This window comes from Halichondria panicea, chromosome 17 (genome assembly GCF_963675165.1).
Source record: "Halichondria panicea chromosome 17, odHalPani1.1, whole genome shotgun sequence".
Taxonomy (NCBI): Eukaryota; Metazoa; Porifera; class Demospongiae; order Suberitida; family Halichondriidae; genus Halichondria; species Halichondria panicea.
In genome coordinates this window covers 2,362,269-2,382,384 of record NC_087393.1, presented here as the reverse complement: position 1 = coordinate 2,382,384, position 20,116 = coordinate 2,362,269, and the positions used below count along the sequence as shown (strand labels likewise).

At 39.2% G+C, this 20,116-nt stretch overlaps 4 protein-coding genes across 26 annotated transcripts in view; 1 reads left to right on the top strand and 3 right to left on the bottom strand.

The window, feature by feature from the left end:
• Window positions 1–21: 21 nt before the first annotated feature.
• On the bottom strand, window positions 22–1,723 carry LOC135351087 (histamine H2 receptor-like). The gene has a single exon (XM_064550013.1). It carries the CDS (start codon window positions 1,049–1,051, stop codon window positions 44–46), a length of 1,008 nt encoding a protein of 335 aa, XP_064406083.1. The 5' UTR covers window positions 1,052–1,723; the 3' UTR covers window positions 22–43.
• A 938-nt stretch (window positions 1,724–2,661) lies between these two features.
• LOC135351085 (TNF receptor-associated factor 3-like) lies at window positions 2,662–4,524 on the bottom strand. The gene has a single exon (XM_064550010.1). It carries the CDS (start codon window positions 4,429–4,431, stop codon window positions 2,713–2,715), a length of 1,719 nt encoding a protein of 572 aa, XP_064406080.1. The 5' UTR covers window positions 4,432–4,524; the 3' UTR covers window positions 2,662–2,712.
• Window positions 4,525–6,629: 2,105 nt separating this feature from the next.
• Window positions 6,630–20,116, bottom strand: part of LOC135351082 (receptor for retinol uptake STRA6-like) — a 56,124-nt gene continuing 42,637 nt past the window's right edge. The window contains exons 1-19 of one of the 4 annotated variants that reach the window (XM_064549997.1): window positions 15,698–15,859; window positions 15,163–15,238; window positions 14,900–14,985; window positions 14,533–14,681; window positions 14,086–14,206; window positions 13,433–13,499; window positions 13,039–13,161; window positions 12,830–12,900; window positions 12,609–12,661; window positions 12,366–12,427; window positions 11,055–11,211; window positions 8,994–9,069; window positions 8,869–8,935; window positions 8,659–8,819; window positions 8,502–8,606; window positions 8,122–8,285; window positions 7,700–7,876; window positions 7,583–7,645; window positions 6,630–6,956 (exon numbers count right to left, since the gene is read on the bottom strand). In XM_064549997.1, the coding sequence (XP_064406067.1) occupies window positions 6,814–6,956; window positions 7,583–7,645; window positions 7,700–7,876; window positions 8,122–8,285; window positions 8,502–8,606; window positions 8,659–8,819; window positions 8,869–8,935; window positions 8,994–9,069; window positions 11,055–11,211; window positions 12,366–12,427; window positions 12,609–12,661; window positions 12,830–12,900; window positions 13,039–13,161; window positions 13,433–13,499; window positions 14,086–14,206; window positions 14,533–14,681; window positions 14,900–14,985; window positions 15,163–15,238; window positions 15,698–15,714 (1,938 nt within the window). In that variant the 5' untranslated portion in view covers window positions 15,715–15,859 and the 3' untranslated portion in view covers window positions 6,630–6,813. Of the gene's footprint in view, window positions 6,957–7,582; window positions 7,646–7,699; window positions 7,877–8,121; window positions 8,286–8,501; window positions 8,607–8,658; window positions 8,820–8,868; window positions 8,936–8,993; window positions 9,070–11,054; window positions 11,212–12,365; window positions 12,428–12,608; window positions 12,662–12,829; window positions 12,901–13,038; window positions 13,162–13,432; window positions 13,500–14,085; window positions 14,207–14,532; window positions 14,682–14,899; window positions 14,986–15,162; window positions 15,239–15,697; window positions 15,860–20,116 lie in introns of those variants that run through there. The other 3 variants (XM_064550000.1, XM_064549998.1, XM_064550002.1) reach the window with 3 other exon arrangements.
• On the top strand, window positions 15,873–18,448 carry LOC135351093 (uncharacterized). Of its 20 annotated transcripts, none has more exons than XR_010399379.1 (12): window positions 15,873–16,017; window positions 16,079–16,395; window positions 16,606–16,740; window positions 16,854–16,921; window positions 16,987–17,022; window positions 17,322–17,383; window positions 17,442–17,507; window positions 17,563–17,618; window positions 17,683–17,751; window positions 17,805–17,846; window positions 17,891–17,959; window positions 18,292–18,448. XR_010399379.1 is itself a non-coding variant. In XM_064550023.1 (11 exons), exons 6-11 carry the CDS (start codon window positions 17,447–17,449, stop codon window positions 18,340–18,342), a joined length of 345 nt encoding a protein of 114 aa, XP_064406093.1. In that variant the 5' UTR covers window positions 15,873–16,017; window positions 16,079–16,395; window positions 16,606–16,797; window positions 16,854–16,921; window positions 16,984–17,383; window positions 17,442–17,446; the 3' UTR covers window positions 18,343–18,448. The 20 variants fall into 20 exon arrangements, 3 of the variants coding, with proteins under 3 accessions (XP_064406093.1, XP_064406094.1, XP_064406095.1); XR_010399377.1 differs by having other exon boundaries at window positions 16,984–17,022; XR_010399369.1 differs by having other exon boundaries at window positions 16,606–16,797.

Here is a 20,116-nt window from a genome sequence, read left to right as displayed (position 1 = left end):
AAATATAATAATTTTGTTCACAACTCTTCTTTATAATCGCACGTTATTTGAACATATTTCTCAGAAGCTTCAATGCTTTCCTCACTTCTTGGTTTCTCATGATAGCAATAGGATCGACAATTGGGAGGAGAGAGAACACCAGTCGAAAGATATACCTCGGCAATATATAAGCATCTAAAGTTTGCTCCCCAATAAATGGACCAGAAGTGATATAGAAAAGAAATGGTACAGCCGTCACCCCAAACAATGCGAGAAACAAAAGCAAGAAAGTTACGTTTGCTTTTCTCTCCTTTTTTTTCCTGATCAAGAACTCTTCCGACTCCAAAGTCCCACTTGAAATTTGATTCTGTGTTTTTCTAGCTTTGATGAACATAATAATGTACATCACTAACGGAACATAGCTTCCAATCACATTGGAAAGTGGTCCAAGTACTATCAAGACTAATTGACAAGCGTCAGGATTTTTACATCCGTTCTGAGGTGTGCAGTACCAAGCAATCCGATTAAAGTCCGTACAGTCTAGTGCTACAGGTATCAAGGCAGTAATGACTGTTACTAGTACAGCACTAATGTTAAGCGGTATGATCACTTTTCGACGAATTCGTGGATACTTGAAAGGCATGAAAACTGTGCAAAAGCGATCACAAACAATAACGAACATAAGTATGCTCCTCATTTGCCAATCAATTGTTAGTAAAAAACCAGTAAGACTGCAAAATGGTAAACCCATAACCCATTTTCCTGAAGCAGCACTGATAATCGTGATTGGTGTACTGAAAACGGTGTACAGCAAATCAATTAATAGTAGTTGCAGTGCAAGGAAGAATGTTATGTTACGAAGATGCCTGAACTTTAGGATCAGAAATATCATAAATGCATTGAGAATTAGAGCGATTGGTAGCTGTAGACCAAGGAATCCAATCAGTATATAACGTAAAACAGTTTCCAAATTCCTATTAGAATACTCCAATCCATATAACCTTGATTCTTCGCATGTCCTGGACAAGTTGTCAGATTCATCAGACACATTCAATAGGCTCATGCTAAGCATATTTGTTTGTGGTGGCTATAAGATCAATGCCGTGCACACTTATATATAGTCTACTGCATTTGTGTGATGTTTCATTTATATCCGGCAAGTTGTTGAATCACCGTTGCTTTAGGTAGTGCAATAGTTGTATAGCTACATTTCACGCGAAAATGTGCTCCAATGCATTTTTTAATACATACCTTTACGAATAGCTGCAATTTGTGGCAAAACTGAAAGGTTTAAGCTGTGCATCGTCTCAAAAATGTATGAAAAGCTTTGATCACGAAAAGTTGTTGAAACTGACCTATATCAAGATGCTCATAGAGCATTCACCCCGTGCGTTGAGCTTCATTGTACATGCAGCGGCAAAACGGATACAATAATTTTTACCGTACGTAATGAGTCTATAATGACCTTGATTCTTCGCATGTCTTATTGGACAAGTTGTCAGATTCATCAGACACATTCAATAGGCTCATGCTAAGCATATTTGTTTGTGGTGGCTATAAGATCAATGCCGTGCACACTATTTATAGTCTACTGCATTTGTGTGATGTTTCATTTATATCCGGCAAGTTCATTGAATCACCGTTGCTTTAGGTAGTGCAATAGTTGTATAGCTACATTTCACACGAAAATGTGCTCCAATGCATTTTTTAATACATACCTTTACGAATAGCTGCAATTTGTGGCAAAACTGAAAGGTTTAAGCTGTGCATCATCGGAAACTTCTCAAAAATGTATGAAGAGCTTTGATCACGAAAAGTTGTTGAAACTGACCTATATCAAGATGCTCATAGAGCATTCACCCCGTGCGTTGAGCTTCATAAAAATTATTGTATCCGTACATGCAGCGGCAAAACGGATACAATAATTTTTACCGTACGTAATGAGTCTATAATGACCTAATTATAACTTAGCATGGCATGATATACGTAGGCCCTGATAAATTAATATACTTTTTTCACCCGTTATTCTAATGAAAAATGTGTCTATTAGGCCCCGATTAACATGCGTATGTAATGAATTTAGGGTCATAAAGTTGTGTAAAATTAATGATGGCAGACGTATATGTATCACGCTATTATTTCCTACATTAAAGTAAATAATTTATCTGATTTACAGCCACCTCGACTATACCGGTCATTTGGTTTGGCACGAATTGCTAGCTATATACGTGTTTAGTGCACAAAACTTGTTCTTAAAATGCGGCCACTCACTATTCCATATATACCGGCCAGTACACATTACCTATTACGGCCGGATATGACGTTTTGGTGACGTTTTGGGTGTGGTTGCACTAGAGCAAAATGACTCGAGACAGAACCGTAAAATTAGTCATTATAGATTCGAGGGAGGGAGCTGCGGCTATTTTCTGAAATGCGGCCACTGTGCTATTCCACTGTTTCTTAAGTGTTTTCTGTTTTCAGGGCTCTCGTTTAAAAGGAGAAGTCTTGATCTGGCTAAGTGTGTTATGGGTGTTATTGTGCTGTAGGATGTTGCTTTTATATCCAAAATGCCAAGTCAGTTCAGATCATTCGCCAAATAAAATACTGTACTGCATATAAATTATAGTTAGTCTGTTCGGGAATTGAATAATGGTTACCCCATGCAGTTAAGTATTATCGAGATGAGTAATGTTTTGCACAATTAAGTAACACATGTACAACTTCACATTATGTTTATATTAATTTTGTTATTTTAAACTTGAGACAGTCATTTTTCGTGTGGGTTAATTCAGTGAGAGCAATATATTCATCATCACATCCTATGTACCAACCGTCTCTCTTTTCAGAAATAACCGTACAGTGAATATCTTTTGAATAATGATCTTGGTCTCGATTTTGGTTCATTAGCTCTACAGTGATGTAAAACTTGGCTGGAAACGTGAGTGTGTCGTCATGGTCACCTTTAAGTGAAAACACCTGCACTGAAACATGAGTTGCAGTACCACTTCCAGCTCCATTTGGTAGTATCCTTAAAAAAAACTTGTATCCACCAGGATGAGTGTACATGGGATTACTCTCAATGTGACCGTTACTTTCCTTCACCGCTTTGAAATCGCTCAGCTGGATGTTACATGGCAAAATACCCACTGCTATGTTCAAATTGTTAACAAGCTCCTTGAGGGATGTGATTTCTGCCTCTTTGTCTTGTTCTTTTTGCTCGAGTCGCTTGTGAAATTCCTGAACTACCTCCCCAAATTTCAGCTCAAACATTTCCTGTTGATTTTCTAATTCCTTTCTTAATTTGTCATCTAATTGTAGCAGTTGTTCTCTAAGTTTCTGCTCACGTATTAGGTATTGCTCTTGAAACTTCTGTTGTGTTCGTTGCAGATTTCGGAGAGCATGATCAATTGCTTTTTGTTGTTGTTGAAGCTTCTGATCAACTTCTTGTTTCTGTTCTTTATGCATCTGTTTGAATGCTTGCTGCTGCGTTCGAAACTTTTGCTCAAACTCTCTTTGTTGGCAATGTACAATGTTGTTCAGAATCTCGGACTCTTTGTTCTGAATCGCCTGCTCTAGTGTTTGTTGCTTCTCTGCTTTGATTTGTTTGGCTTGTTCATTCATTAACCCAGTGGCTATATTATTTGCAATTGCCTCAATCTCAGAATCTTTGTCCTGTAACATCTGCTCGTAAGTTTGTTGCTGCTCTTGAAGCTTAATTTCAAAGGTTTGGCCGATTCTCAGAGTAGTAGCTGCTATCAAGGCTAGGTGTTTCTGTGTGGTTTGTTCCATGTGCTCCCTTTGCTTGTCTCGTATAAACTCAGCCTCACAACCAGCGTAATTGAACTCACACTGGATTTTTTGCTGACTACACATCTTCATGTGGTCTTCAAGATCGTCTCGTTCAAAGGTGGCTCCACATCTGTTGGGGCACACAATGGGATAGTACCGACAAACGTCAAAATGCTGAAATACATCACGAAATGTGGCACTAAAAGAACAATGCTGACATATGTGATCTCTATTTGGGCACTCTTTGGAAATGTGTGTGTCCACATTGCGTTTCTGAAGTTTTTGCTCACAGCCTTTGGGGCAGTCCACATCGACATAGACACAATCCCCAGTACTGAGGTCTAGGTGAGCATCGAGGTGTTGAAGTTGGTCAGTCCACTCACAGCCACAACTCTTCAGGGAACAGTGAACCTTTAGAGAGAGAATTCTGGTGTTGAATTTCTTATGTGGACCCAATAAGCCAATATCTTTGCTCTCACAGCTAGGACATGGATGTTCTTCTTTGATAGCTGCTTCTAAACACAATTTACAGAAAATTTCAGTGCAGCAACTTGCAATAGTAGGTTCCCTAGCTACATGTTTGGACTGCTTGCAGTAGTACTCTTCAGGAACTTGATCAATGAACTCATACTTGTAACTTACTGGGTTGTTCAAAGTAGACATAGCAAAGAATAATTGTATCTGCCAGTATTGCTTTTATGAGATCAAATAATGACTAACCCATTAACCCATAACCAACATGTTGCCAAATTAGGTAGAATGAATCTCATGTGACCATGTGCATTGTGTAATTCACTAGAGTGTGTTTAGGCTTTAGCAGAGAATCATGCTAAATGTATACCGTATCGCAGGTTCTTTCGGAGTTTTCGTATAGTAGAGCATCATTCGAAAAGTAAAACTGCGAAATTATTCTACCACACTAGGCTGTACTCCACCATGCAGAGGAGGTACGTCAGGTATGGTGCAGTCAGCAATTAGTCTCAATTATCCTCCCACATACAACGTTATTGCCGAGTTCAATCAGAGGCTAATTGCATTCTATCTAATTGCACGTATGAGGGACACAAATGTTTCATACTAACATTTGCACCAACGAAAATTACCCGCTTATACAACATGCATGCTTGAGGATGTATACGTTAAAAAATCATGTTTAGTAAGTTTATTAGCTGCATGTATAGTAAACCTGAGGAAGTGTAGTGGCTATAGGCATGAGCCACAGTCAAGGTAAATTAGTGATCAATTAGTGATGTGCAGAAGCGACTAATCACTCCCAGGAATGACTTATACAGCTAAAAAGCCATACTATATACACAATGTCGGATTATCTTACATATTTTCGCGAGTATTAATTTCTGCTATTTCTGCGAATGAGAGTAAAATCGCAAAATTTGTACTCACAGATAATTGGAAAATGCAATGAATCCTCTCATTAAAACCACATGCGAGTACATAGAACGCTATGAAGTTTCACAACTTGAGCAGGATTTAGCAGAATTTAATACCAGCAAAATGAGCTAAACAGTGAAAACGCAAACAAATCTAGGGTATTCAAAACCCTAACTCTCAGTTAACCTTTATCTGCCGAATGATTCTCATTAAAATTTCAATCTCTGCTACCTCACCCGATTCACGTATAATTATACAGATTTCTGTAACATTTTGCACCCTTTTTTCCCCATTGGTAACCCAATCCAGCCACACCCAGTGAAACCCCTCCATAATGGTGTATGAGATTCTTAATGTTTTCGGCGTACTCTTGGAACTGCAGTACGACACCTATATCAGGACATGATGAGGTTGTAGCGTACACCCTCACAATAACGTCTCAGGGGTGATGAAACCTTAAAAGGCGAGGGGCACAGGCCCCTTTGAACCTCGGTTTTAAGATCCCCCATACATGTTTGGGTGAGGTGGCGCGCCAAAACACGAGCGAAAAATTATATACATGCCTCGATTTTAGCAACTTTGTGCACTCTCTGATGGACAGTGCAGGGCGCACGTTTACGACTCAATTACTATGGGGTGCCGTTTGTGTCAAAACACCATGCCGTGTCAAAACTGCCTGTTTATAAAATCCACTTCACTGTATTGGTCTCCCGATTTACTAAATCAGGCTCCCGCTTTACTAAATTCAACGCTTATTAATGCCACACCCATAATGCTCATTCATTATTTGTGAGCCTGATTTAGTAAATTGGGAGACCAAATACAGCGAGTGGATTTTCACATACATTAAACATGCAGTTTTGACACAAACGGCACCCAATAAATAACGAATAAATGAAGGTAAAGGGTGGATGAAGTATCGTAAATTGTTCGCTGCTTAGCATTTACTAGCTGATTACTAGTAATTTACGATACTTCATCCACGTGCGAGTGTTACTTTGTGACAGTGTTTACGTAGATGGACAGAAGAATCATATTTTAGTTAATGGCCACTTCAAAAGTTTATTCTAAATAATATTGATTAGCTCTAAAAGTGGGATTTAAATCAATTTGCGGAAACATTTCCAACGGTCTTTCCACGAAAACCCTCGAAATATACGGTAATTGCACGGGACATTAGTTTGCCTTATCTTTTATTTTATTTGCAACAAGGGATTAATATATAGTACTCGCCACAAGCACTGGCAAGGTACATAAAATAATAGCACTAGGCTTCGTCTCGTGCCATTGCTTGTTACTCGTGCTATTAATCTCATATTGCACTCTTAACCACATACTACTATTACTTTAATAGCACCTGTAGTGCAAGTAAGAATGTTGTATATATTGTGAAGATGCTAGAACCTTAGAATCAGATTGAGAATTATATCGAGCAATTGGTAGCAGACTAAGGAATCCAGTCAGTATGTTACTAAGGTATTATGAGATGGATATTACAGGTACGTGGTAACAAAACTAAAACTTTCGTTACCGATACATTCATAAAACAGATAACAAGGTGAAAAAACTCATATTCAGGAGAAAAGAAAGCTCCACTAAAGGGGTCGAGGACTATATACATATATCTACGCAGAATGTTACAAAATAGAGTGTTTATTACTGTGCAGTGTCCTTGTCTTTGTCTTGCAGCTGACTGGCTGTGAGAGGTTGAAGGCTTGGATTACGCAAGAGTGTGTAAGCCACCAGCCAGCGATTCCTGATTCTATGAGATCTGACTTTAGATGGCCTCTCAGATGTATCTATAGAAACAGGAGAAAAGCATACTTGTACATGTATATGGCAGCCACTGGCAAACTTTATATACGAGCGTGAGCGAATTGCGTACCGTATTACTATAGAGTATTTTGCGGGTGAAAAACCATTGCGAAAATTGTCCCTTTGCGATCTATATATTGCGTTCTGGCAAGGACGATGTGCAGTACTAATTAAGGTTTTGTGATTTATTTATGCAAATTGATTAAAGTTCGCATATGTTTGATGCTCGCAAAACATTCTAGGTATTTGGATCGTATTAAGATAATTAAGTAAGCGGTTGATTTTGGCATGTATATGTTTTGACCAATATTGAGGAACAATTCTCCTCTCATTGCAAGTTCTAAAAACACAATGTGAAGCTTCAAGTAGAATTCCAAATATGATAGATCTATACATATATGTATGAGTGAAACTTCACAACGTGCTCGAAAATGATGAAGCACCGTAGTATGCCAAAAGAGCTTGGTGCACAGACCGACAGACAGATAGATCAACAAACAAACAAATTAATGGACTAAGTATATTACAATCGCCTAGGGCACCTTGGATGGCAGATATAAAATACCGTTGATTTTTAGTATTATACAGCAGACTAATTTCTAAAAACAACCTTGAGTTTCGAACACACCATACGTCTTTCTTTTTTTCATCTCACGAGAAAGAGTGTTGTTTTCTATGTAACAGCTTTACATTAATCCCAACTTATATACTGACAGAAATCACCTACCTTGTACGCCATAGGCAAGATCCGTATCGTAAGTTACTTCAGGGGGCGTGGGAATAAACGGAGATCGTCTAGACGTAGTGCCAGTGGTCAGATCTGCCATGAGGCGGACAAATACATGCACCACGGCGTTGTTGTATGCAAGGTCCACATGGAGAAAGCCAATGTACGTATTGTGCCCTATGAAAAGGAGTGGGTACGTAGCCATAAATAATGTGGGCCTGGCTACTAAAAACTACAAGTCAACAGGATTCCGAAATCTCAATGTATGTTTCTTTCCCATAACCATATCTTTTCCAAGGCAATATCATTTTGCCGACTTACCTCTATTTTGTAGGTACTATATACTTGGAATTGCATGGGATTAACCCAACATTTGCGAGCTAAGCAATATAGCATGTATGTATGTTGTATGTATGTTGTACCTATGTCAAAGGGCTCGAACCCCTTCATAAGGATGACTCTATCCAGCCTTAACATCAGCAACAATCCCATCGTGGCGGAGATGAGAACACGAAACAAGGCTGAGGCCAGTCCAATGATAGTGTTGTAGATGAACAGGACGAACATAAACCATTGAAATATTTTCCTGCATGATAAAAGTATTGTTGAATTGTACTCTAGACTATAATAGCTACCTATATGTATATATATATATGTACCTGGAAAAGGACACACCACACTCTGATTATTATTATGTGTGCCATGCACACAACACTGAATCTAAAAAGTCTTGAATTCAAAACGGCAACTGTATATATTATAGGGGTGCTACCTGTACCTGTGTGACTATAATTATACTCACTGGTTGGAAATGATAATGAACCGTCCTCCACCACGCTTCAAAAACATTGTCTTGCAAGCGATGACTTGAGCAGCAAGAACAAATCCAATCCAGGCGAGTGGAATCCTAATGACAAAAAACATTGTATACACTCCAATGTCAGTTTCAATCCACTTACAGGATTGAGGCTAAGGCGTAGAAAGCATAATCTGCCATGTATTTGAAGCCAAAAAAGAATAAGATTGCAATCAGACCTAGGATCCACAAGACAAGAGTGTACGACACAAATGCAGCGAGGCAATATGCAATTTGATAGCCAGCGTATCTTAGAGAAGCAGCCTGAAATAAACAAGTAGTTAGTCAGTAAATATGAATTCTAAAAACTGACCAATCGAAATGAGGAAAATCCCTTTGATACCACGGTGTTACCCCTTGCTGAAGCTTGGAGACTCTTACTGCATGATTGTGACCATATGCATGTGCATTTAGTCATAAATAGAGTAGAAAACATACTAGACGGAGACGACCATATGAATTATCAGCAGAAAACAAATCACCAAGGAAACCACAGGAGACACAGGGAGCACAACTGAATTAAGCAGAAAAGGAAATATCATCAAGTGCACGCACATAATTGAGTATAGACTCTCGCTAATCTGGAACTCTATCATCTCGATACACCGGTCGTTCGTTTGGCACATGCCGAGGGATATGTAACCATGGTAGCGGATATACGGAGGATATACATCGGTGCATATCCTCCGAGTAGGTGTGGTATACCACGTGACCGCAGCACTATAAAAGGACCTCCCCTAGCAACAATTCAATCCACGATGCAGACTGCAAAAAGAGCAGAGCTATGCCAGATTTTGCTGCTGTCAAAGAGCTAGTTGCAGGGCCGTAGCCACCAGTCAGGTTAGTCAGGTTTTAACCTGACCACTTTTTCCGAGGTGAATAGGCAATGGTCGTCACTACAGTAAACACATAATGGACAAAATGTGCAGTAAACTCCTTCTGCAGTGCAAAACATGCAAGCATCATGCTAGAACTATAAGTGATCAAGACTATTAATCTATAAGTATTGCATGCTATCATTGCTATGGCTGTCAATGTTGAGAGAGAATCCCTTCCAAGTCTTCCAGACCAAGCTCACCATCCAGTTGAGCTAATAATTTGTTGTTCCCGAAGCGATCATCATTTGCAAACCAGTTCTGTGGTCTTGCCAAATAAAACTTTGCTGTTTCTCCATCATGATGAGAATCAAGATGTTGTGTTCTGTAACATTATTTTGTGTTAGGGCTAAGCTTTAAAGCTAAACAGAATCTAGTCCAGCAGTAGACAAGGGGCGTAACCAACGATACCGGAAGTGGGCATGGCCCCAAAAAATTTCGGCGCGCTATGCGCGCCGATTTTTCCATTTCATAACCTGACCACTCTAAAGTTGGTGGCTACGGCCCTGGTTGAGCAACAAGAGTCGACTCCTACAGATGCTCAGGAGCTTCAATGGTCCAAGTGTTGGCCATTCGACGTCCCTTACCGGTGCATGGAGTTGCAATCTTTTCTCTTGGGATAAAATTATAACCACGCCCATGGACCCATGGAGGCTTAGCCATCTTGTTGGAGAGTAGCTTCTGTGTTTCTGTCGTTGCTTGGAGTCTTAGTACCGTAAAGCTTGGCTTTCTGTTTCTTTACTTTCTTAAACAAATGAAAAACACCTTGAAACTGTGCATGCCTAGGGCTGTATGTTATTTTTCTATGTATCGTACAGAGACCAATGAATAGTGGTGACGTAAGTGCGGTAATAATAGCTTGATCATTACAGCATGATCATTACAGCATAAAACTCGCCCTGAAATGCGGCCAGTCGCTATTTACTGGTAAGTTCTGGCTGCCCTAAACTAGGTTTGTTTATTACGGACGTTTTGGATGTGGTTTGGCAGAAGAAAATTGGTTAAAGAGCATAATGATGAGACAGAACTACAAAATTAGTCATTTGATTCGAGGCTATTTTCGGAATGCAGCCACGCGCGCCTCGCTATTGCGACCAAACTGCACTGTCCCAAGGGTGACAGGATTAATGAAAGTCTATACTGCAATACCGTATTTATGATTATAGGGTATACTTCGAGGGTACACATTTTCACGGAAAGACCGCTAGAAGGTTTCCGTCGATTTAATTTTTGCGGAAAGCAGCCTTTTTGCAGCATGCATGCATGCATGCGATACAAAATTGATGGGTATAAATGCTATATATACGGTTGTTGCACGAAACGATCCACATATCAAAAAAGGCTACTATGGTTAATTATTGTTGAGCAGGCAGATATCAGATATGATCAATGTTCGAACTTGTTCAACCGTATCCAGTCTTAACTACCATATAGCGAAAATTAAATCTGCGAAAACCTCTCTAATGGTCATTCCGCAAAAGTTATACCCTCAAAATATACCCCCTATACGGTATAATCTAAAAAGCTCAATGATATGCCTGCCAATAATAATTATGTTAATGCCAATGTGAATACTAAAAGTGAATCTGAAGCATAATTATACTGAATTATTATATGCACGTACCCAACAGGGACCGTGCGACCTCCAGGATTGCAGTATAAAAACCACCAGGAAGATGATTAGTTTCGAACCATTGGACAAGGAATGATTCGTTTTCCCCCAGTATACGTTCCAGAAATGAGAGAAAATTAAACAAACTGCCACTCAGAAGGAAACAAACCTGCAAGGCCGGACACAATCATGGAATTATTAAGAGTCCTGGTGCAGCATACATACAATATACATGCACACGTATGACATGTAACTAGTCTAGTTGCTAGTCTCACATATAATTATACGTTGAAGGCATGGCCCCGCGAACTAACATATTGCATGCATACTCTGATATTATTTTAAGGATACTGTTACATGTAACTAGTTGCTAGTCTCACGGGCCATATACGTTAAAGGGTATGTCCCGCAAACTAATTATATTTTGCATGCATAATCTAATTTGAGATATTATTTTATTAAGGATAATTATTATTACAAGTGTCAGTACTTACAAAAAATTGAAGCTGTGAGGACACTACCTCACACTGGACATACGGTGGCCGAGAAGGGTCACCCGCTTACGCCTATCGCCACAACAAACCGCGCGCGGTTAAACAAATTAAGAGCCGCCAACAAATTTTAAGATCAGTCTGCACAAGGTCAAAGGTCAATAAATCATATCTGGATTCTACTTAACGCAAGGTATTCCTTGCAGACTGCAGGACATGATTGATGGACCTTTGACCTTGTGCAGACTGATCTTAAAACTTGTCGGCGGCTCTTTGTTTAACTGCGCGCGCTGTGTGTCTCCTACCGCGTGCGGACATCAGGAACAACCGCGCGCGCTTAATGTGTTTACCGCAAGCGTTTAGAATTAAGCGTGCGCTGTTAACAAAACATCCACACGCGGTTCATTGTGGCGGTAGGCGGAGGCGGGTGACCCTTCTCGGCCACTGTAGGAACACTATTAACTATAATGTGGCTAACTATAGGCTTGTGGCTCTAGTTACTTCTTTTACTTCCTTTACTTCCTTTATTAGATTCTTCATGTCTATTGTCTTAGACGGTTAACTTATACTGTACTCGTCATCGCATTAACTTAATTTGTTGTCCATCTTTTGGGGTTAGATGTTTAATAGGATGTTGTGAAACTCTTGTGACCAGGCTCGTTGTTCATTTAGTACTGTCTTGTGTTATCTGTTCTAGGAAGTTATTTTGATTAGCTTAGGTATTAACATGTTTTCAGCTGCAGCCTTTTGGTACTGATTTGTGCTTTATTGCAAATGTTCTCTAAGTCTCTAAATCTCTGGTCCCTCATAGAAGCGGAAATACATGATATACCTGATAGAGAATTAATGTTGAGACAGTCACTGCTGCAGAAAATCTGAGAGGCAACTTTCGAGCTGAAAGAATTAAGTAACAGTCGTATATAATTATACTAATGAATTGAAGCTATCAATGTAGCTACGTACAGTGTGAATAGATGGATAGTGGAACACATACACCTAAATGTATACGTGACATTGTTTGTATGTGTACCTACGTAGTATACGCATACGAAATCAAGTTACAATATTTGCTCACGTGAAAGAATGCATGGACAGAAAGAAGAGAGACACCTAGAATTCTGAAGTTTCCTGCATGTAGTATGTAATGCATTTATAATCATAATTCACACGCATACTACATTGACACACGCGCACGCACGCACGCACGCACGCACGCACGCACGCACGCACACACACACACACACACACACACACACACACACACACACACACACACACACACACAAGTGAACTTACTTTTTGAAGAGATGTGTAACACACTGCTTGTAATAGTTGTACGTTCGATGGGCCCCATTAAGTTGCTCCATCTGTTACAAGTAGTCGATCAGTAAGTGTACACCATACGTATGTACACAATCGTTTATAGTATGCGAAAATATTCGAATCAAGATAACTGACACTATAATTTACATGCACATGCATACCAAAAGAAACAATCAACTCACTGCTGTGCCAAAGCCCAGCTTGCGACACAAGACACAGTCACGCACAACAGCATAAATGTACCACACGACTATGCATAGGAGCACAAGGTAGATGGGCAGTCTCATGCCTATGTACAGGCCAGTCTGTATCATGCATTGGGACAAAACCAAACATTGAGTGTTAGTTCAGGAAACTTAATAGGGATAGATGGATCATTCACTACATACCGCTACATGCGTATAGTGGGTAATCTTCGTGGGCAAGCTGACCTCGACAAAAATTGTTCTCACAACAGAGTGAGTACTCACTCAGGGTGGAATTTGTGGTGTATTTATTTATAGAAACATGCATGGGCAAACGTTGATCTCCACAAGTGTTGTATTGAGCTACATGCAGTCACATGCACAGTCTTACAATAACATCATTGCTGTTGCCGAGGACACAAGAGAGTCCAACGTCCCTCACAATGATATGACAGAGCCTATGGTATGATGAGAGTTGCATGGGCTTTAGCCAAATTAGAGGTTATACTCCATCCAATAATATGAATGTCTCTATAATACAAGATCTGTCTGGGAAAGGTGCATGCATGGGCAATGCATGGCCACCACTGGATTGTTCGCTTGCTAGCTGACTCGTGGGCGTTCATGCCGCTGTGTAGGAATCCAGGGTTGTATACAGATAGGTGGGGATCCTTATACAATACTAAAAGTGTAGGATGGCCCTGAGTGTTACAGTGAGCACTTTCGTCACACATGTACACGCAGTATCAACTTTGAAAGGATAATTAAGCAGCTAATGTAAACACTATCAATTAAGAGCACTCAGGGCTCACACAATTGGAGCGTCATATTCTGATCTACTGAGGCCAAGCACAATGATTATAGTATTGCAGGTACGAGAACCGGTTGATTTTGATTGGAGTAAAGATTGCCAGCTCCATCTTTAATTTAATTTAATTTAAATTTAATTTAATGCAAGGAACACCCACACAAATGTTCCATTTAACATTAATGTGGGCTACAACAAATTTCCTTATATGGTATATCAATTAGTGTCATACTTACAGGAATGGCAGGTAGATCAGACCAACTATGTGTCCTACGAGGGGTATTGGAGCGTCTACACACGAGAACAGGGGGAAGTACTTCACCGACACTTCCAGGACAGAGAATACGGGCGTCAAAACTATCAAAGACAAATTTTATACTGATTTCAGACAAAGAAATACAAGATACCTACTCATATCTACTTTTGTACAGTATTAAGTCGAATACAATTATACTGGCTGAATAAGCGCCTGGTCTGGATTAAATGCCGGTGATTCAATGATGGTTCAAGGCCTTAAACACGCCACGTCCTGAAACCTCAGTTAGGGAATAAATCTGCCCGGTGCCGGTTTATATAAGCGTGCACAATACAGCAGGGTGGTCTAAAATCAGTGAAAATCCTCAAATTATAGCAACACTATGCCTATAATGCGTGTTTAGCAAAGAGTACAGTGCCGATTATACCTGTTTGATAAAAGATGGCTGTATAAGGGTTGGTAGTAGGTAACTTCATATGCTGCGTCATCAGAACTATACCAATGTCTCCAGATAGAGCAGCAAAGAGTACGAGGTTGATGATGTAATCAGCTGAGTGGGTGAGCAGGTTCACTGGCCTGTATTACACATGGTAATTGTTATCAACATAATTATAGGCAATTTTTTCATAGGGAGTTTGTGCATCGATCCTTTGCTTTACAGCATAAATTGCTATAAAAAATACCATTGCTATTGTGCTGCTGACAGTCATTATTTCAAGGATCATATAAATTCTGATGAACTAGACTACCACAAAAATTGTGTGTCTTCAGATCTGAGTGATTACAATACTCACTGTACAATTCCAGGTAAGCTCCAGCACAGTTGCTTACACAGGTTGATTCTCTGGTATGTGAAGCTGAGCCCAATCACTACTAGCATCTGCATACATGTGTGTTTAATTGGCCAAAAGTAAACGCACAGTTAACCTTTTATAGTAGCACTAGATCTATAGATTAGCAATGGTACACAGTACCAGATATAACTAAAGTAGCTATGCATATTCATGCATGGCACTGAGCGCAACATAATTATAGAGTGTGTGTGATTGATACTTACACCAAGAACAATGCAGACCCAAAGAAATGCATTATCGGCAGTTCCATACTTCGATGCACATACATTGACACTAGAGCTGTGAGGAGAGATGAACAATATTCATGAAACATATACCATAGACTAGTGCCATGATGATTTCGCAAACATAATTATTATAGACCGTACGTAGTTAATGGAATATACAGCATCATAAATTTTTTGAGACTACATATATAATATTATGTACAAGAAACAATTATCTACATGTATATTAACATCATAATAATAATATGATGCTATTATTATTTCGTATAATTATAGAGTGTCGCTGTGATTACATCAACTATGGTATAATATTATATATATGGTATAAGGTAGACTAACACGGGTAAATCGGATGCATATTTATAGATCTATATTACTATGATAGATCTAGATTTACTAGATTGCTTAGTATACTCACTGCATGGTAGTTCTAATAATTATAAATCTAGGGCACCTCATGCATTAATTATTTCGAATATAGATTAAACATGGCTATACAAAAGTTAAATACTTAGGAGCCTCCATCATCAGATGATCTGCTTGATGGCGTTGCCGAGAAAGGACCACTGGCTGCAGGCTATGATTTCTAGTAGACAACTAATCTAGACACTATTTATATTAAATTATAGACAGTCACATAACTTTAACCACACCACACCTTTGCACGCACCCATGCAATCAATATAGATGAGGTTTCACAAAATTGACTGCATGCACCAGTCTTAGGCTAGAGTAAAGTATCAATCACCGGACGTCATCATATGTCGGACACCGATATCGTCAAAACTACAAAAGATACAGACACCATTCAAAGACCATTTTAAAGCTAATGTATTATACTATCTATTCTCCAAATTGTGTAGTTATACTGTGAAAATTGTTTGTTTTACAGCTGAAAGAAAACGCTGTCCGGTGGTAGCGATTGTCAGACAAAAACAACGTAAGTTCGGACAGTGCTGATATTCTCACCAGTAAGGACTCCTGCGAAAATGTAAGAACTGAGCACTATAGCGGAACTCTTTAGCTAGCTGCAGACCAAAAATGAAGCTCAAACTCCTATCAGGCTCTGCACTACACTCAGTTGAACTGGTAAAGGTATCTCGATCAATAAATCGGACATTGCAGTTATGATCAATAATATTTATTAACCGGACAATCTTACAAAGGCCACTTTTGAACCATTTCTCTTTTATACAGCACATGAAAATGGTAAGTTACTTGTATATCTAGTATTCATGGTTAAATTAACAGCCAAAGACGGTTGCCTATGAGCATACAGGTAGTATAGATCTAGTTTAGATCATGTATACTCACTGACAAGGTAGAATCCACAACTTGCTGGCGCTCATGCATCATTTATAAAACATTTTAATAATAATCAGGACACAATGTAAAACAATAGCAAAATCGTTTTCCTAGGCTCGGATGATCGACTTGCACTTTCGAATATCTGGAGCAAGGTCACGTGATCACGATCTTCACCGTTCCAACTCTATATATATACCAGCACACGGAATTTTCAGAGTCTAGGAGGACACCCATGCAGAAGAGGGGGTAAACCACCACACAATACTGTTACAGTACGTACAGTAGGCACTCTGGGAGTCAAAGGTTGTAGTTTTTTTCCCAGTCCCATTCCGTGTTGTGTTTTATATGTATCCATGCAGCTACTAGCTGCTGACGATCGAGACTAAATCTACCTCCGATGTTGCTACGTCTGCAAAGGGCATCACAGGTATCTTATTTCGAAATGTGTATTATCGTGTACATTATTATGTGGCATAAACATCTTACAAGAAGACGATAAGAAGAAGGTGTAAAGCAATGCTCAAGGCTGTAAGTACACTTGGAGTCAAAGGTTTGTTTAATGACTACCTAATACCTCCGTATATAGTATTACGTCTGTAAAGGGTATTACCAAGGGCTTATAAAGAGAAGAGGGCATGCAACTACAATCTATCGTATTATAAATAGGCGGATGCTTATGTCTAAAAATAGTTGTTGCACGTGCACTTTATACTCTAGACTATAGCCTTGTTTTACTCCAGCGCCCAAGACTGTAGAAGTCAAAGGTTATATAGTTCATTGCCCAGTCCCATTTCGTGTTAATTGTGTTTATGTATCCAATTTTCCAGCTATACTCTTGACGAGACTAGATCTACTTCCGATGATGTTACGTCTGTTAAGAGCATCACAGGTATCAGTAAAGTAAATGCCAATTAATACACGTGGCACAAAAGTCTTTAATTTTTCAGAACCCATGCAAGAGGTCTCTCAGAAGAGAAGTGCCCAAGGCTGTATAGGCACACTGGGAGTCAAATGTTTGTTTATGTTGCTCAGTCACAGTATATTGTATTTTAATTCCCATTATTCCAGCTATACTTCTGACGAGACTACCACCAATGGTTCATGCAGATCTACGTCTGCAAAAGGTATCAAAGATATTAAACATGCCCATACGTATATATGTGGTATGAAAGTCATACAAATTTTCAGGGTCAAAAAGGACACTCAAAAGAGGGAGTGAACCAGAACCCAAGGCTGAAGGCACTCTGGAAGTCAAAGGTTAGTTAAATTTCCAGTCGCATGCAGTGTTGTGTTTTAATAATCTATTCTAGCTACTTCTGATAAGACTACCTCCGTTGTCCAAGGCATCAAAGGTATTATTGAACGTGCTTATAATTATGTAGAATCAATTTTTCAGGGTTCAAAATGACACTCAGAAGAGGGAGTAAACCAGCGCCCAAGGCTGCAAGCACTCTGGGAGTCAAAGGTTATAGTTTAATTCCCACTCACAGTGTTGTGTTTTTATTTATTTATTCTAACGAGACTATACCTCCGCTGTCCACGGCATCAAAGGTATTAGTGAATGTGGCCAGAACATTTTCATTTTCAGGGTATACAAAAAGACACTAATTTTTATTATGCACTTTGCTCTGTTCACAATACAAATTATGTAACTAGAGACTTTGTATCATACAAAGTCATGCGAGCCAAAAAAAGTGTGGATGAGGTAAAAAAGTTATTCCTGTCAATGTGTGCAATTGTTTATTCTCAGCAACATTTCCAGTATGATATCTGAAAATATATGTTTTGTTTTTACAGTGTGGTTTCCGTTTGTGTGAAGGTCCGCCAGTCACAAGATCTGTTAGGTAGATCAGAGTACAACAAAGAACATTGAACATTGTTTATCATGATTGATGTATACGTTTTGTTTTATATTAATAGAGTCAGCAAGTTGCAGAAAAGTATAATATGCAAAGTCTGATAGTATTAGACATCATTTTGAGCCCAGCAGCACTGTAAAAGACAGTGTCCAGTTAATTGATCATAACCGCAATGTCCGATTTATTGATCGAGATACCTTTACCAGTTCAACTGAGTGTAGTGCAGAGCTAGCCTCGATTCAAGGCCGCTGTAAAGCGGACTTGAGTCGAGGCTAGTGCAGAGCCTGATAGGAGTTTGAGCTTCATTTTTGGTCTGCAGCTAGCTAAAGAGTTCCGCTATAGTGCTCAGTTCTTACATTTTCGCAGGAGTCCTTACTGGTGAGAATATCAGCACTGTCCGAACTTACGTTGTTTTTGTCTGACAATCGCTACCACCGGACAGCGTTTTCTTTCAGCTGTAAAACAAACAATTTTCACAGTATAACTACACAATTTGGAGAATAGATAGTATAATACATTAGCTTTAAAATGGTCTTTGAATGGTGTCTGTATCTTTTGTAGTTTTGACGATATTGGTGTCCGACATATGATGACGTCCGGTGATTGATACTTTACTCTAGTTATAATTATATAGACTACTTATACATGCACTTCGGTTTGAATCATGAATACAAGATGGGTGTTTGTATTGTTTGATTGTGTCATGATCTTCTGGATTGACATGCAGACGAAAAGATAAAATCTTCTTCAAAGTTAATAATGCCATTGTCAATTGTAGTGCAAGCCTCGTATCTCGATACACTTGGTGCAGTTTTGAACGCCTCTCTTCAGTTACAAGACTCCATATGGATGAAGAGAGAAGGAAAGTTTCAGGTTTGTGTGTCTTTGTCCACACAATTTGGAGAAAAATTAATAAACCTTTTGTCTTGCAGTCTTCGTACTTTTGGATCTGCTCGATCTTCACAGGGCTAGGCCAGTGTATTGTATTGTGGACTGTGGCTGTTTGCATGGACATAGAGAATGGCTTTCTATAAGCATGGATAGAAGTATTGACCATCTTGTAGTCTGGCAAGCTCAACTGAGAGAAGCTCTGACATGCCTTCCTCTGTCCCCGTTGGATAAATAGTCAATACAAAATCACCATGCAATAAATTAGCAATATTTGGGGGTACGTTATACATTAAGGGATTTATATTCAAATTCTACTTTGGAAATGACTAAGTATAAGTTTATATTTGCAAGGGCATTACTGAATTGTATAATCATCACTATTACAGTTATAAGATTATGGCCATATTGTACTCTAAAGCAATCTGACCCATGTATATACGGACCACAATAATATAAAATCGGGTATCTTAGCTTGCGGTGAAAGTTGTTTTCATGATTATCATCATTGTATGGACTATTAACTCACACATAAGAATTGGTGAGAGCAGTTACAGTGAGATTGTTCGTGATAAGTGCTGTGAAGTGGCATCAGCTAGTCGTGAAAGCTCTATACACGGGTGTGAGAAAGAGCTAGTTGCCTTTTGGATATGTTCCTTGGCTCGTTTGAGGGTAAAACATGCAATGGAGCACGCTCCTGGGTGTGGGAGTTTCCATGAGAAGATTAAATACTCTCAAGACTCTTCTTCTTTTTTCAATGATTGTCGACTCAGATCTAATGAGTTCTCGTTGGGTAAGCTAAATCGAGATGATGTCTGCAGACTCCCTGAAAAAGCACTTGGCAATTTGCCATGGTGTTTGTGTTCAATGTTAGG

Coding starts and splice junctions, on each gene's coding strand:
- LOC135351087 (XM_064550013.1), bottom strand. CDS start 1,051: ATGCTTAGCATGAGCCTATTGAATGTGTCTGATGAATCTGACAACTTG.
- LOC135351085 (XM_064550010.1), bottom strand. CDS start 4,431: ATGTCTACTTTGAACAACCCAGTAAGTTACAAGTATGAGTTCATTGAT.
- LOC135351093 (XM_064550023.1), top strand. CDS start 17,447: ATGCAAGAGGTCTCTCAGAAGAGAAGTGCCCAAGGCTGTATAGGCACA. Junction 17,619..17,666: donor CAGATCTACGTCTGCAAAAG/GTATCAAAGATA, acceptor GTGGTATGAAAG/TCATACAAATTTTCAGGGTC. Junction 17,847..17,909: donor CGTTGTCCAAGGCATCAAAG/GTATTATTGAAC, acceptor AATGACACTCAG/AAGAGGGAGTAAACCAGCGC.